Here is a 15979-nt window from a genome sequence, read left to right on the forward strand (position 1 = left end):
GGGCTGTTAGCCCCTGTGTCCGGGATACAAGTGTCTTTGCAAGGCGTCTGTCTTCCTCGAAGAGGGGCCTCGGTGACCCTGGCCTCCTGCAGGTGGCGCTGGGGTTCGAGGCCGTGCACCTGGAAGGCGTGGAGCTGATGCACATGGGCCAGCAGCTCGTGGGCCAGTACCCGCTGCACTTCCACCTGGCGGGTGACCTGGATGAGCGCGGGGGCTACGACCCCCCCACCTACGTGCGCGAGCTTTCCATCCACCACACCTTCTCGCGCTGCGTCACCGTGCACGGCTCCAACGGCCTGCTGGTGAGCCGCCAGGCCTGCGACAGACAGACAGACAGACAGACAGACAGACGGCGCACCTGCTGGCCCCGCCCTGCCCTGTGAGGCCACACCCAGCCGGGTCCCGCCCTGCCAGGCCACGCCCTGCCCGGCCACGCCCCACCCTGCCAGGCCACGCCCGTCAGGCCCCGCCCCGTCAGGTGGCCCCATCCCTGACCAGCCCGGCCACGCCCACCCTCTGCACCGAAAGCCCCGCCCCGGGAGACCACGCCCACTATATGGTTTAGGCCCCAGCTCCAGGCCGTCCTGGGGGTGGGGGGCTCCACCGGGCTCCAGGTGGGTCCAGGGCTGCAGTGGACCTAACTGCCCTGCAGGTCAAGGACGTGGTGGGCTACGACTCCCTGGGCCACTGCTTCTTCACGGAGGACGGGCCTGAGGAACGCAACACCTTCGACCACTGCCTGGGCCTCTTGGTGAAGTCGGGGACCCTGCTCCCCTCTGACCGGGACAGCCACATGTGCCGGACCATCACGGAGGACTCGTACCCTGGCTACGTCCCCAAGCCCCGGCAGGACTGCAAGTGAGCCCCCCTGTCCCCCCTGTGTCTCTGTGCCCCTCCACCTGTCCCCCGATGTGTCCTTCCATGTCCCCTGTGCCCCCCTGGAAGCCCACTGGGACTCCCATTCGCCCAGCAGCATGAGCCCACTGGCCAGAGCAGAGAAAGGGGGTCTCTCAGCAAGGCCGCCCACTGGGACCCCCATGGGCTTCACCTCAGACCCCTGCCCTGGGGGCTGCACCCCTCCCTGTGTACTCCCCACACGTGCCCCCCGCCAGCCGTCCCCAGCTTGCCGTCCCCTCCCCAGCGCTGTGTCCACCTTCTGGATGGCCAACCCCAACAACAACCTTATCAACTGTGCAGCCGCAGGCTCTGAGGTGAGGGCCTGACTCCCAGCACCCATGGGTGGCCTGACTCCCAGCACCCACATCCAAGGAGAGAGAGCAGGGAGCCCAGTACCTGTGGGTGGGGTGATGCCACAGCATTCACATCCAGGGGCCCAGCACCTGTGAATGTTGTGACTCCCAGCACCCACATCCAGAGAGAGGACCAGCTAGGGGCCCAGCACCCATGGGTGGGTGCTCCTAATACTGAGGGCTGTGCAGTGTCTACCTGGCCCCTCAGCCCCATCAGCCAGCCACAGTGGGGTGACGCTGTGCTCTCCTGGGGGTGAGTGGTGCTGTGGCCCCCAGGCCCCCAGCTGCTGAGCTCAGTACCCCCCTTTCCACGCAGGAAACGGGATTCTGGTTCATCTTCCACCATGTGCCCACGGGACCGTCGGCGGGGGCCTACTCCCCAGGCTACTCTGAGCACAGTCCACTGGGAAAGTTTCAGAACAACCGTGCTCACTCCAACTACCGGGTGAGACCCCATGGTCCCGGCCACCCTGCTGGCTCTGGCACCAGTGACCAAGGCCACCAGGGCCATGGCGGGCACCAGAGGGGGCGAGGCCGGTGGTCCCGAGCCCTGGGCCTGTAGGGACATGTGACCCTAAGCCCTCAGGCCTGTGGGGATGGTCCCTGAGGCCTGTGGGGACACTGTGGCCCTGACCTTCCCACCCCCAGGTCCGCGGGGACACCGTGGCCCTGACCTTCCCACCCCCAGGTCTGCGGGGACACCGTGGCCCTGACCTTCCCCATCCACGTCCTCCCCCCAGGCCTGCGGGGATGCCGTGGCCCTGACCTTCCCACCCCCAAGTCCGCGGGGACACCGTGGCCCTGACCTTCCCACCCCCAGGTCCGCGGGGACACCGTGGCCCTGACCTTCCCACCCCCAGGTCCGCGGGGACACCGTGGCCCTGACCTTCCCACCCCCAGGTCCGCGGGGACACCGTGGCCCTGACCTTCCCACCCCCAGGTCCGCGGGGACACCGTGGCCCTGACCTTCCCCATCCACGTCCTCCCCCCAGGCCTGCGGGGACACCGTGGCCCTGACCTTCCCCATCCACGTCCTCCCCCCAGGCCTGCGGGGATACCATGGCCCTGACCTTCCCACCCCCAGGCCTGTGGGGACACTGTGGCCCTGACCTTCCCACCCCCAGGCCTGTGGGGACACCGTGGCCCTGACCTTCCCACCCCCAGGCCTGCGGGGACTTTGTGGCCTTGAATCCCCTGAGCCTGTGGCCCTGACCCTCCCTCCTCCCTCCCAGGCTGGCATGATCATAGACAACGGGGTGAAGACAACGGAGGCTTCTGCCAGGGACAAGCGGCCCTTCCTATCCATCATCTCGGCCAGGTGCATGCCGCCCGCCCTGTCTCCCCCCCTCCCCCTACCCCCCTTCCCTCACTCCTCCATCTGCCAGTTGCCCCACGGCCTGTCTTCTCCCTCATGTGGTCATTCAGCTCAGTCATATCCACGGTTGGGGGGGATGAGGTGGCAGGGACGGGGGGCAGTGCTGGAAGCCATGGAGGGAAACTGTCCCCGTGGTGGGGAGTGACCCTGGGGTCCCAGCTGCCTGTCCCTTGTGCTTCGTCCAAGGGGCAGCCCCAGGGTAGGTGGACGTCGGGGCTGCTGTCAGGCTGGCCCTCCGGCTTTTGAGTGGCAGGCAGGCATCTCTTGCCCAGCCGTCCCCGAGCCTGGCCCGGTGTGTCCCCAGTGCCGTGTCCACCTTCCAGGTACAGCCCGCACCAGGACGCCGATCCCCTGAAGCCACGGGAGCCCGCCATCATCCGGGGCTTCACGGCCTACAAGAACCAGGAGCACGGGGCCTGGCTGCGTGGGGGGGACGTGTGGCTGGACAGCTGCTGGTGAGGAGCCCTGGGGCTGGGGTGGGGCGGGGCTATCCCCTGGGGGTGCCCTATGGACCAGCCGGCCCGGCTGACCGTCTGCCCCGTCCCTGTCCCCAGCTTCGCAGACAACGGCATCGGCCTCACGCTGGCCAGGTGAGCAGGCATCCCCGCGCCCTCCCCGGGTAGCTGGTTGCCTGTCACGACGTGTGTCTCCTATTCCCCGCAGCGGAGGCACCTTCCCCTATGACGACGGCTCCAAGCAGGAGGTCAGGAACAGCCTGTTTGTGGGCGAGAGCGGCAACGTGGGCAACGAGATGACCGACAACAGGGCCTGGGGCCCGGGTGGCTGGGACCACAGCGGCAGGACGCTCCCCATAGGCCAGTAGGTCTGCGGCCGCCCGGCCCGGGCTGCCCTCTGCTGGGGACACCGTGGGTCAGGTGCCCCCTGTGCCGTGGGTGAGGGGCTGGCGGGGCAGGGCAGGTGTGCCGAGGCCATGCCAGGGTGACTGTGGTGTGTGCCAAGTGACTGCACATAGCACGAGAACAGCAGCGTGGCCAGCGGATCCCCTCCCCCTGGCCAGAGCGAGCTGCACATTCACGCTCCACCAGTCCTCCCAGTATCCTCCTGTTTACCCATCCACCCACCTACCCAGCATTCCATCCATCCATCCATCCATCCACCCATCCACCCATTTTTTTTTCTTTTTTCTTTTTTTCTTTTTTTTTTTGCCTCCAGGGTTATCGCTGGGCTCAGTGCCTGCACTATGAGTCCACTGCTCCTGGAGGCCGTTTTTCCCTGTGTGTTGCCCTTGTTGTTTATCGTTGTTGTTACTGCTGTCATTGTTGTTGGATAGGTCAGAGAGAAATAGAGAGAGGGGGGGAAGACAGAGGGGGAGAGAAAGACAGACACCTGGAGACCTTCTTCTCCGCCTGTGAAGTGACCCCCCCCCCGCAGGTGGAGAGCCAGGGGCTTGAACCGGGATCCTTACGCAGGTCCTTGTCCTTTGCACCATGTGCGTTTAACCTGCTGTGCTACTGCCCGCCCCCCATCCATCCATTTTCCTTCATCCTGTCCATCCACCCATTTATCCATCCATCCATCCATCATTTTTCACGCCCACCAAACCACTCAGTATTCTGTTCACCCATCCACCCACCTGTCTATCCATCTACTCACCCATGCACTCTGTTCAGCTCCTTTGCCCACCCCTTCTTCCACCTACCCACTTCTCTTCACTCCGTCCATCCCTCCACCTTCCCACCCAGCCTCCTGCTCTTCACTACCCCCGGCTCCCTTCCCACCTGCTCCCAGTCACTGAGGGAGGCCGTGGGCCAGTGCCAGGCCGTCTGTCCTCACTGCCTTGTGGAGGGTGGCGTGTGGCGTGTGCTGTGTGGCATGCCGTGCTGCACCGCGGCAGCCGAGCGCCTGTCTGCAGGGACTTCCCCATCCGTGGGGTGCAGCTCTACGACGGCCCCGTGAGCATCCGGAACTGCACGTTCCGCAAGTTCGTGGCCCTGGAGGGCCGGCACACAAGCGCCCTGGCCTTTCGCCTCAACAACGCCTGGCAGAGCTGCCCCCACAACAGCGTTACCAACATCACCTTCCAGGACGTCCCGGTGAGAGGGCTTTGCCTGGCGGCAGACACGGCCACCACCACCATGCACAGGGACACGGCCCCCATCACCGCAGGGACACGGGAACGTGGCCCCTGCCACTGTGAGAAAGGTCCCTTTTGGAGGGCTTCCCTCACAGCCCCCCAGCTGCTCAGTCCAGGCTGAGAAGCCATGACTGAGGACGCCCCACAGGCCACGTGGTCTGGTGCCCGCCAGCCTGGTCCAGACCTGACAGCCGGCTCGAGGCTGCTTTGCCCACTATGGTGGGACACCCTCCTCTGCTGTGACCACCAGCAGCTCTGTCAGGAAGGCTCTGCCAAGGCTGTGGCCTCCCCCGGGGGGGACACATGGCAGGGGGCTGGACACCATGCTGCCCCCGCCCTCACAGCCTGCGCCTGCTCAGATCACTTCCAGAGTCTTCTTCGGGGAGCCGGGGCCCTGGTTCAACCAGCTGGACATGGACGGAGACAAGACCTCAGTGTTCCACGACGTGGATGGTTCTGTGTCCGAGTACCCCGGCTCCTACCTGACCAAGGACGACAACTGGCTGGTGCGGCACCCCGGCTGCCTGGACGTGCCCGACTGGAGGGGCGCCATCTGCAGCGGCCACTACGCCCAGGTGAGGATGCAGGCCAGCCCGGGGAGGCCGCAGTGGGGACCACACACTCAGTGTCCAGAGCATCAGGGCTCCAGGGTCTGTCTCATAACCAGTGGGCCAGGCCACAGCCCCAGTGTCCAGAGCATCAGGGCTCCAGGGTCTCATAAGCAGTGGGCCAGGCCACGTCCCAGCAGCCAGCATGCCCCTGAAATGGGTCCACTCAGCAAGCTCAGCCTGCAGGGTCACAGATGCCACGGGATGCGTCCACCCACAGCACCCAGCTTGGTATTTGCCTGAAGGGTGGAGCACTCCCGTGGCCCCCAGTGCTGGACACCCGCCCACAAGGCCAGTGTCGCCCCCACCCCCCCTGCAATGGGCCTCTTCTTGAAAGCTGACTTCAGAGCTAGGGCTCAGGCCTTGCGGACGGTGGCAGGGCTGAGCAGGGCCCCGCTCCAGTGGCCAGTGGCCCGCTATCGGTCAGTGTCCCTCGCCCCTCCTCCTACCCAGATGTATATCCAGGCTGACCGCAGCAGCGGCCAGCGCATGAAGATGGTCAAGGACGAGCTGCCCCAGCACCCGCTGGTCCTGGAGGGCGCCCTGGCCCGCAGCACCCACTACCAGCAGTACCAGCCCGTGGTGGCCCTGCGCAAGGGCTACACCATCCACTGGGACCAGCCTGCTCCTGCAGAGCTAGCCATCTGGCTCATCAACTTCAACAGGTAGGGCCTGTCCCTCGGTGACAATGACGCCTGCCCCGGGGGCAACTGGGTGCCTGTGGAGCGACTGGTTGCCTGTGGGGCCTGTCCCTCTGTGACACTGATGCCTGCCCCAGGGTGACTGGGTGCCTGTGAGGCCTGTCCCTCTGTGACACTGACGCCTGCCCCAAGGGTGACTAGGTGCACGTGGGGCCTGTCCCTCTGTGACACTGACGCCTGCCCCAAGGGTGACTAGGTGCACGTGGGGCCTGTCCCTCTGTGACACTGACACCTGCCCCAGGGGTGACTGGGTGCACGTGGGGCCTGTCCCTCTGTGACACTGACACCTGCCCCAGGGGTGACTGGGTGCCTGTGGGGCCTGTCCCTCTGTGACACTGATGCCTGCCCTGGGGGCGACTGGGTGCCTGTGAGGCCTGTCCCTCTGTGACACTGACACCTGCCCCAGGGGTAACTGGGTGCCTGTGGGGCCTGTCCCTCTGTGACACTGACGCCTGCCCCGGGGGTGACTGGGTGCCTGTCCCTCTGTGACACTGACATCTGCCCCAGGGGTGACTGGGTGCGCGTGGGGCTCTGCTACCCACGGGGCACCAGCTTCTCCATCTTGGCGGATGTGCACGACCGGCGGCGGAAGCGGACATCCAAGACGGGCACCTTCGAGAGGACTCGGCATCTGGAGCAGCTGGGCCAGGGTCCCCCTGGCCGTGGCCTCTACTTCTGGGACGAGGACTCGGGGTGAGGGCTGGTAGGGCTGGGCTTTTTGGGGTTGCCCGGCCCACAGTGGGTGGGAGAGGCAGTGCCCTGTCCCTCTGAGTGGGGCCCTGCACTCCCTGTGGGGCCCTGCACTCCCTGGGGAAGCTCCGGGAGGTGGGGTTCTGGGCATGGCAGCATGCCTTCCTGCAGGCTGCTCTTCCTGAGGCTGGAGGCCCAGCACTCGAGGGAGCCTTTCGCCTTCTGCTCCGTGGAGGGCTGTGAACGCATCCGGGTACGGGCCCTGCTGCCCCCGGGGGCACCCCCCAGCGACTGCACCGCCCGTGCCTACCCCCGATATACCCAGACCCCCGTGGAGGATGTGCCCATGCCCAGCAAGCTGGCTGGCACCCAGCTGGTGAGAGGGTGGGGTTGAGGGGCATGAGGATGGGGGGTATGGGGAGCTGGGTGTCAGGACTGTGGAGGTTGGGGTCAGGGCCAGGTGTGTCCAGAGCTGGGGGCCAGCTGGGGTCAGGTGTGTCCAGGCTGGGTCCTGGATGTGGTCAGGGTCAGTACCAGGTCAGGGCTGGGCCAGGGCTGAGGGTGCTGTCCTGCAGAAGGGCCCCGGGTGTGGTCAGGGCTGTGGGGCCAGAGCTGGGAAGCCAGGTGAGGGTTAGGACTGTGGGGACTGGGTGGGGTCAGAGTCAGATGTGACCAGAGCTGGGGGCCTGGTGGGGTCAGGTGTGGGTCCTTAGGGTTGGGGGAATCAGGGCTGGGCCCCAGGCGTGGTCAGGGCTGTGGGGTTGGGGCTGGGAGGCCGGGTGAGGGTTAGGGCTGTGGCGATTGGGTGGGGTCAGAGTCAGATGTGGCCAGAGCTGGGGGCCTGGTGGGGTCAGGTGTGGGTCCTTAGGGTTGGGGGAATCAGGGCTGGGCCCCAGGCGTGGTCAGGGCTGTGGGGTTGGGGCTGGGAGGCCCGGTGAGGGTTAGGGCTGTGGGGACTGGGTGGGGTCAGAGTCAGATGTGGCCAGAGCTGGGGGCCTGGTGGGGTCAGGTGTGGGTCCTTAGGGTTGGGGGAATCAGGACTGGGCCCCAGGCGTGGTCAGGGCTGTGGGGTTGGGTTGGGAGGCCGGGTGAGGGTTAGGACTGTGGCGATCAGGTGGGGTCAGGGTCAGATGTGGCCAGAGCTGGGAGCCAGGTGAGGGTTAGCAGTGTGTGGACTGGGCCAGGTGTGTTCAGAGCTGAGGGCCAGGTGGAGTCAGGTCTGGGTCCTGGGTGTATTAGATTTGGGAGGATCAGGGCTGTTCCCCAGGTGTGGTTGGGGTTGAGGGGCTCATGGACTGGGCTGTGTGGGGCAGGTGAGATCAGGGCTGGGACAGGTCTGAAGGTGCCGTCCTGCAGAAGGGCCCAGGTCGCTTCCTGGAGGTGAAGATGGAGAGCTCTGTCCAGCGCTTCTCACACCTGTCTAGTGCAGCCGCCTACATCCAGGTGGGGCCCCCACCCAACCCTCTGCTCTCCCAGGACCACTGCTCAGCCTGGCTGTCACCTCTCAGAGGCTGGGGTCTTGGCATATCCAGCTGGGTGTTAGCGGAAAGGCTCCCTCTGCCTCTGTGGATGCTCCCTGCCATCTCCCTGGACATGGGGCTCCCTGGGTGCTCAGAGACCCCTCAGCCAGTGTCCCCTGGGTGCTCAGAGACCCCTCAGCATGCCACATTTCTGTGGTCAGGAGGCTTTTGGGGCTCTCCCCCGCTACCCCTCAAGTATCTGCCTACAGGTGGATGGCCGGCGGTTCCCGGGTGTGGAGGACGGTGTCCAGCTGGTGGTGGTGGACGGGGCTCGTGGCCACGTGCTCGGCCGCGCCAGCTTCCGCAACGTGGTTCTGCAGGGAGCCCCCTGGCAGCTTGCAAACTATGTGGGCGCCCTCCCCGATGGGTGAGCACCGCACTTCAGCCAGCCAGGCCTCAGGGTGCCTCGCTGCCCCACACTTCAGTGTCCTCCCTATATGGTTGCTACTGCAGCCACTGTGCTGCTTGTGAGACCCTGGGGACCCTCAGGATACAGACCCTCCCGACTCCTCAGGATAGAGACTCCTAGTGTCCCTTCAGAGTAGATCCACAGGGTCCCCTCAGAGACCCCAGGGTCCCCCAGGATAGACACTCCCCCAGAGTCCCCCCAGGATAGACTCCCCCAGGATCCCCCCGAGATAGACTCCCCCAGGGTCCCACCAGGATAGAGACTCCCGCAGGGTCCCCCCAGGATAGAGACTCCCCCCAGGGTCCCCCCAGGATAGAGACTCCCCAGAGTCCCCCCAGTATAGACTCCCCCCAGGGTCCCCCCAGGATAGAGATTCCCCCCAGGATAGAGACTCCCCCCAGGGTCCCCCAGGATAGAGACTCCCCCCAGGGTCCCCCCAGGATAGAGACTCCCCCACTGTCCCCCCAGGATAGAAGCTCCCCCGAGTCCCCCCAGGATAGACTCCCCCAGGGTCCCCCCAGGATAGAGACTCCCCCAGGGTCCCCCCAGGATAGAGACTCCTCCAGGGTCCCCCCAGGATAGAGACTCCCCCCAGAATCCCCCCAGGATAGTGACTCCCCCCAGGGTCCCCCCAGGATAGAGACTCCCCCAGGGTCCCCCCAGGATAGAGACTCCCCCAGGGTCCCCCCAGGATAGAGACTCCTCCAGGGTCCCCCCAGGATAGAGACTCCCCCCAGGATAGTGACTCCCCCCAGGGTCCCCCAGGATAGAGACTCCCCCCAGAATCCCCCCAGGATAGAGACTCCTCCAGGGTCCCCCAGGATAGTGACTCCCCCCAGGGTCCCCCCAGGATAGAGACTCCCCCAGGGTCCCCCAGGATAGAGACTCCCGCAGGGTCCCCCCAGGATAGAGACTCCCCCCAGGGTCCCCCAGGATAGAGACTCCCCCCAGGGTCCCCCAGGATAGAGACTCCCCCCAGGATAGTGACTCCCCCCAGGGTCCCCCCAGGATAGTGACTCCCCCCAGGGTCCCCCCAGGATAGAGACTCCCCCCAGGATAGTGACTCCCCCCAGGGTCCCCCCAGGATAGAGACTCCCCCAGGGTCCCCCCAGGATAGAGACTCCCCCAGGGTCCCCCCAGGATAGACTCCCCCAGGGTCCCCCCAGGATAGAGACTCCCCCAGGGTCCCCCCAGGATAGACTCCCCCAGGGTCCCCCCAGGATAGAGACTCCCCAGAGTCCCCCCAGTATAGACTCCCCCCAGGGTCCCCCCAGGATAGAGACTCCCCCAGGGTCCCCCAGGATAGAGACTCCCCCCAGGGTCCCCAAGGATAGAGACTCCTCCAGGGTCCCCCCAGGATAGAGACTCCCCCCAGAATCCCCCCAGGATAGAGACTCCCCAGAGTCCCCCCAGTATAGACTCCCCCCAGGGTCCCCCCAGGATAGAGACTCCCCCCAGGGTCCCCCAGGATAGAGACTCCCCCCCAGGGTCCCCCCAGGATAGAGACTCCTCCAGGGTCCCCCCAGGATAGAGACTCCCCCCAGAGTCCCCCCAGGATAGAGACTCCCCCCAGGATAGTGACTCCCCCCAGGGTCCCTCAGGATAGAAACTCCCCCCAGGGTCCCCGCAGGATAGAGACTCCCCCCAGGGTCCCCCAGGATAGAGACTCCCCCCAGAGTCCCCCCAGGATAGAGACTCCCCCAGGGTCCCCCCAGGATAGAGACTCCCCCAGGGTCCCCCCAGGATAGAGACTCCTCAAGGGTCCCCCAGGATAGAGACTCCTCCAGGGTCCCCCCAGGATAGAGACTCACCCCAGAGTCCCCCCAGGATAGAGACTCCCCCCAGGATAGTGACTCCCCCCAGGGTCCCCCAGGATAGAGACTCCCCCAGGGTCCCCCAGGATAGAGACTCCCCCAGGGTCCCCCCAGGATAGAGACTCCCCCCAGGATAGTGACTCCCCCCAGGGTCCCCCCAGGATAGAGACTCCCCCAGGGTCCCCCAGGATAGAGACTCCCCCCAGGATAGTGACTCCCCCCAGGGTCCCCCCAGGATAGAGACTCCCCCAGGGTCCCCCAGGATAGAGACTCCCCCAGGGTCCCTCTGCACTCAGGACCTCCTCCCCATGCCCTCACAGAGGAAGTGGGGTGCCCTAGGAAGAGGGTGGGCTGGGGCACCCGTGAGTCCCTGCTACCCTGCCACCCTGTTGCAGCTGGCTGAGGGTGGGGGGTTGATGAGGGCGCCTGCCTGGGGAGCACAGGGGCAGCCTGCAGCTCCACCCCTCGGGGACCCTCTGTCTCCCTCTCATCCCTCCTTCTCTTCAGCTCCATAGTTCTCGTGGCTTCCAGGGGCCGGTGCGTGTCCAGGGGCCCATGGGCCCGGGTGCTGGAGCAGCTGGGGGCTGACAGGGGCTTCAGGATGAAAGGTGAGGGTGTGGCCACGGGCTGTGGGCTGTGGACTGCCAGCTGCAGGGGCCTCTGGGCTGCGGCGGTGGGTCCTGGGGCATGGGTCCTGGGTGGTGGCTGTGGGTCCTGTGGGTGCTGGACCCTGAGTCCTGGGCTGTGTGGGTGCTGGGCCATGGCTCTGGGTCCTGGGCCCTAGGCAGCAGGAGTGCATTGGGTGCGAGGCGGTCATCCCATGGCTCAGTGGCCTTCCCCCTGCAGAGCAGCTGGCCTTCGTGGGCTTCAAGGGTGGCTTCCGGCCAGCCTGGGTGTCGCTGCGCACGGCGGAGCTGGCGGCCAAGATCTTCCAGGTGGTGCCGGTGCCCGTGCTGAGGAAATGGCCACTGTGAGCAGCCGGACAGTCTGCACTGCCCCAGCTGCGGCCCTGGGACCACGGCAGCAGGCAGGGACCCCACGGGGGACCAGTGCCTCCAGAGACTGGGGGGCAGAGCTGCATGGGGAGTGGCGCTCCCAAAGTCAGACCCCCAGGCTGCAGGGTAGACCTGTCTCAGAGGCCCTGAGGGGGCTTGAGATGGACACAGTGCTCAGGAGGCCATGAGGAGACCAGATGTCGGGGTCTGTCCCCCACACAGCCAGACACTACCCCCCACACACAGTGCCCCTCCCTCACACGGCTGCTGTCCAGGGCCCTTGTCCTCCTCCTATTCCTTCTCTTCCTCTCCCTCCTCTTTCCCCTGCCCTGGGCCCCTCCTGAGGTGTGGTGAGGGCAGCTCCCTGACAGTGGCCCTGTAACACAGGAGGAGCAGGGCTGGGCCCCAGGTGGTCAGGAGGTCACTGTCCCCCTCAGCTGCCCTGGGGCCCACGGGACCCTGCAACTGGCTGACTTGGGGCGGGGCCTCAGAGCCCCCTCAGCAGGTGCGGGCACCTGTGAGATGAGGGGGACAAAGACGGGGTGTGAGATGGGCGTTTCAGAATGTCTACTAGACCCTGCCTGTGGGGTGCAGGCAGCCAGATAGAATCTGCCCCCACTGTGTGGAAGAGTCTGTGTGTCTCCAGGGCAGATTATCTATTTATTTATTACACATGAACTTGAGGAAGCTGTTGTCAGAACACAGAAACCTTGTGTCATTTCTGGGGCTCGGGTCATTCAGGAGGACGGGGGTCAGAAGAATAGTGACCACCAGGAGCCAGGATTGTGACCCCAGGATGGAGCCTGAGACGGGGGGTCTGGATGTGTGACCCCAGGACGGAGCCTGAGACGGGGGGTCTGAGTGTGTGACCCCAGGACGGAGCCTGAGACGGGTGGTCTGAGTGTGTGACCCCAGGACGGAGCCTGAGACGGGGGGTCTGAGTGTGTGACCCCAGGACGGAGCCTGAGACGGGGGGTCTGAGTGTGTGACCCCAGGACGGAGCCTGAGACGGGGGGTCTGCGTGTGTGACCCCAGGATGGAGCCTGAGAGAGGGGGTCTGAGTGTGTGACCCCAGGATGGAGCCTGAGACGGGGGTCTGAGTGTGTGACCCCAGGATGGAGCCTGAGACGGGTGGTCTGAGTGTGACCACAGGACGGAGTCTGAGACGGGGGGTCTGAGTGTGTGACCCCAGGATGGAGCCTGAGACGGGGGGTCTGAGTGTGTGACCCCAGGACGGAGCCTGAGACGGGGGGTCTGAGTGTGTGACCCCAGGACGGAGCCTGAGACGGGGGGTCTGAGTGTGTGACCCCAGGACGGAGCCTGAGACGGGGGGTCTGAGTGTGTGACCCCAGGACGGAGCCTGAGACGGGTGGTCTGAGTGTGTGACCCCAGGACGGAGCCTGAGACGGGGGGTCTGAGTGTGTGACCCCAGGACGGAGCCTGAGACGGGGGGTCTGAGTGTGTGACCCCAGGACGGAGCCTGAGACGGGGGGTCTGAGTGTGTGACCCCAGGACGGAGCCTGAGACGGGGGGTCTGAGTGTGTGACCCCAGGACGGAGCCTGAGACGGGGGGTCTGAGTGTGTGACCCCAGGACGGAGCCTGAGACGGGGGTCTGAGTGTGTGACCCCAGGACGGAGCCTGAGACGGGGGGTCTGAGTGTGTGACCCCAGGACGGAGCCTGAGACGGGGGGTCTGAGTGTGTGACCCCAGGATGGAGCCTGAGACGGGTGGTCTGAGTGTGTGACCCTAGGACGGAGCCTGAGATGGGTGGTCTGAGTGTATGACCCTAGGACGGAGCCTGAGATGGGTGGTCTGAGTGTGTGACCCCAGGACGGAGCCTGAGATGGGTGGTCTGAGTGTGTGACCCCAGGATGGTGCCTGAGAGAGGGGGTCTAAGTGTGTGACCCCAGGATGGAGCCTGAAACAGGGGTTCTGAGTGTGTGACCCCAGGATGGAGCCTGAGAGAGGGGGTCTGAGTGTGTGACCCCAGGACGGAGCCTGAGACGGGGGGTCTGAGTGTGTGACCCCAGGACGGAGCCTGAGACGGGGGGTCTGAGTGTGTGACCCCAGGACGGAGCCTGAGACGGGGGGTCTGAGTGTGTGACCCCAGGATGGAGCCTGAGACGGGGGGTCTGAGTGTGTGACCCCAGGGTGGAGCCTGAGACGGGGGGTCTGAGTGTGTGACCCCAGGATGGAGCCTGAGATGGGGGGTCTGAGTGTGTGACCCCAGGATGGAGCCTGAGACGGTCGATCTGCGTGTGTGACCCCAGGATGGAGCCTGAGAGAGGGGGTCTAAGTGTGTGACCCCAGGATGGAGCCTGAGACGGGGGTCTGAGTGTGTGATCCCAGGATGGAGCCTGAGACGGGTGGTCTGAATGTGTGACCCCAGGACGGAGCCTGTGACGGGGGATCTGAGCGTGTGACCCCAGGATGGAGCCTGAAACAGGGGGTCTGAGCGTGTGACCCCAGGATGGAGCCTGAGACGGGGGTCTGAGTGTGTGACCCCAGGATGGAGCCTGAGACGGGGGGTCTGAGTGTGTGACCCCAGGACGGAGCCTGAGACGGGGGGTCTGAGTGTGTGACCCCAGGACGGAGCCTGAGACGGGTGGTCTGAGTGTGTGACCCCAGGACGGAGCCTGAGATGGGGGGTCTGAGTGTGTGACCCCAGGATGGTGCCTGAGATGGGGGGTCTGAGTGTGTGACCCCAGGACAGAGCCTGAGACAGGTGGTCTGCGTGTGTGACCCCAGGATGGAGCCTGAGAGAGGGGGTCTAAGTGTGTGACCCCAGCATGGAGCCTGAAACAGGGGGTCTGAGTGTGTGACCCCTGGACGGAGCCTGAGATGGGTGGTCTGAGTGTATGACCCCAGGACGGAGCCTGAGACGGGGGGTCTGAGTGTGTGACCCCAGGACGGAGCCTGAGACGGGGGGTCTGAGTGTGTGACCCCTGGACGGAGCCTGAGACGGGGGGTCTGAGTGTGTGACCCCAGGACGGAGCCTGAGACGGGGGGTCTGAGTGTGTGACCCCAGGACGGAGCCTGAGACGGGGGGTCTGAGTGTGTGACCCCAGGATGGAGCCTGAGACGGGGGGTCTGAGTGTGTACCCCAGGACGGAGCCTGAGATGGGGGGTCTGAGTGTGTGACCCCAGGACGGAGCCTGAGACGGGGGGTCTGAGTGTGTGACCCCAGGATGGAGCCTGAGAGAGGGGGTCTGAGTGTGTGACCCCAGGATGGAGCCAGAGAGGGGGTCTGAGTGTGTGACCCCAGGACGGAGCCTGAGCCGGGGGTCTGAGTGTGTGACCCCAGGACGGAGCCTGAGACGGGGGGTCTGAGTATGTGACCCCAGGACGGAGCCTGAGAGAGGGGGTCTGAGTGTGTGATCCCAGGATGGAGCCTGAGACGGGTGGTTTGAGTGTGTGACCCCAGGACGGAGCCTGAGACGGGGGGTCTGAGTGTGTGACCCCAGGATGGAGCCTGAGACGGGGGGTCTGAGTGTGTGACCCCAGGATGGAGCCTGAGATGGGGGGTCTGAGTGTGTGACCCCATGATGGAGCCTGAGATGGGGGGTCTGAGTGTGTGACCCCAGGATGGAGCCTGAGACGGTCGATCTGCGTGTGTGACCCCAGGATGGAGCCTGAGAGAGGGGGTCTAAGTGTGTGACCCCAGGATGGAGCCTGAGACGGGGGTCTGAGTGTGTGACCCCAGGACGGAGCCTGAGACGGGGGGTCTGAGTGTGTGACCCCAGGACGGAGCCTGAGATGGGTGGTCTGAGTGTGTGACCCCAGGACGAAGCCTGAGACGGGGGTCTGAGTGAGTGACCCCAGGACGGAGCCTGAGACGGGTGGTCTGAGTGTGTGACCCTAGGACGGAGCCTGAGACGGGTGGTCTGAGTGTGTGACCCCAGGACGGAGCCTGAGATGGGTGGTCTGAGTGTGTGACCCCAGGACGGTGCCTGAGATGGGGGGTCTGAGTGTGTGACCCCAGGACGGAGCCTGAGACAGGTGGTCTGCGTGTGTGACCCCAGGACGGAGCCTGAGACGGGTGGTCTGCGTGTGTGACCCCAGGATGGAGCCTGAGACGGGGGGTCTGAGTGTGTGACCCCAGGACGGAGCCTGAGACGGGGGGTCTGAGTGTGTGACCCCAGGACGGAGCCTGAGACGGGGGGTCTGAGTGTGTGACCCCAGGACGGAGCCTGAGACGGGGGGTCTGCGTGTGTGACCCCAGGATGGAGCCTGAGAGAGGGGGTCTGAGTGTGTGACCCCAGGATGGAGCCTGAGACGGGGGTCTGAGTGTGTGACCCCAGGATGGAGCCTGAGACGGGTGGTCTGAGTGTGACCCCAGGACGGAGTCTGAGACGGGGGGTCTGAGTGTGTGACCCCAGGACGGAGCCTGAGACGGGGTTCTGAGTGTGTGACCCCAGGACGGAGCCTGAGACGGGGGGTCTGAGTGTGTGACCCCAGGACGGAGCCTGAGACGGGGGGTCTGAGTGTGTGACCCCAGGACGGAGCCTGAGACGGGGGGTC

The 15979-nt window shown here is 65.5% G+C and overlaps 1 protein-coding gene across 11 annotated transcripts in view; it reads left to right on the plus strand.

Annotated features, from left to right (window-relative positions):
• The window catches only part of CEMIP (cell migration inducing hyaluronidase 1), a 31896-nt gene extending 19752 nt beyond the window's left edge, over positions 1-12144 (plus strand). For 9 of the 11 annotated variants that reach the window (XM_060179584.1, XM_060179587.1, XM_060179582.1 and 6 more), the window contains 17 exons: positions 93-302; positions 653-858; positions 1142-1211; positions 1567-1695; positions 2483-2568; positions 2949-3080; positions 3180-3215; positions 3289-3444; positions 4499-4679; positions 5080-5295; positions 5782-5993; positions 6537-6722; positions 6891-7095; positions 8076-8162; positions 8449-8606; positions 10970-11070; positions 11314-12144. In XM_060179584.1, the coding sequence (XP_060035567.1) occupies positions 93-302; positions 653-858; positions 1142-1211; positions 1567-1695; positions 2483-2568; positions 2949-3080; positions 3180-3215; positions 3289-3444; positions 4499-4679; positions 5080-5295; positions 5782-5993; positions 6537-6722; positions 6891-7095; positions 8076-8162; positions 8449-8606; positions 10970-11070; positions 11314-11645 (2703 nt within the window). In that variant the 3' untranslated portion in view covers positions 11646-12144. Of the gene's footprint in view, positions 1-92; positions 303-652; positions 859-1141; positions 1212-1566; positions 1696-2482; positions 2569-2948; positions 3081-3179; positions 3216-3288; positions 3445-4498; positions 4680-5079; positions 5296-5781; positions 5994-6536; positions 6723-6890; positions 7096-8075; positions 8163-8448; positions 8607-10969; positions 11071-11308 lie in introns of all 11 variants that reach the window. The other 2 variants (XM_060179590.1, XM_016186597.2) reach the window with 2 other exon arrangements.
• Positions 12145-15979: the final 3835 nt, after the last annotated feature.

The sequence above is a fragment of the Erinaceus europaeus genome, chromosome 20 (assembly GCF_950295315.1).
Source record: "Erinaceus europaeus chromosome 20, mEriEur2.1, whole genome shotgun sequence".
Taxonomy (NCBI): domain Eukaryota; kingdom Metazoa; phylum Chordata; class Mammalia; order Eulipotyphla; family Erinaceidae; genus Erinaceus; species Erinaceus europaeus.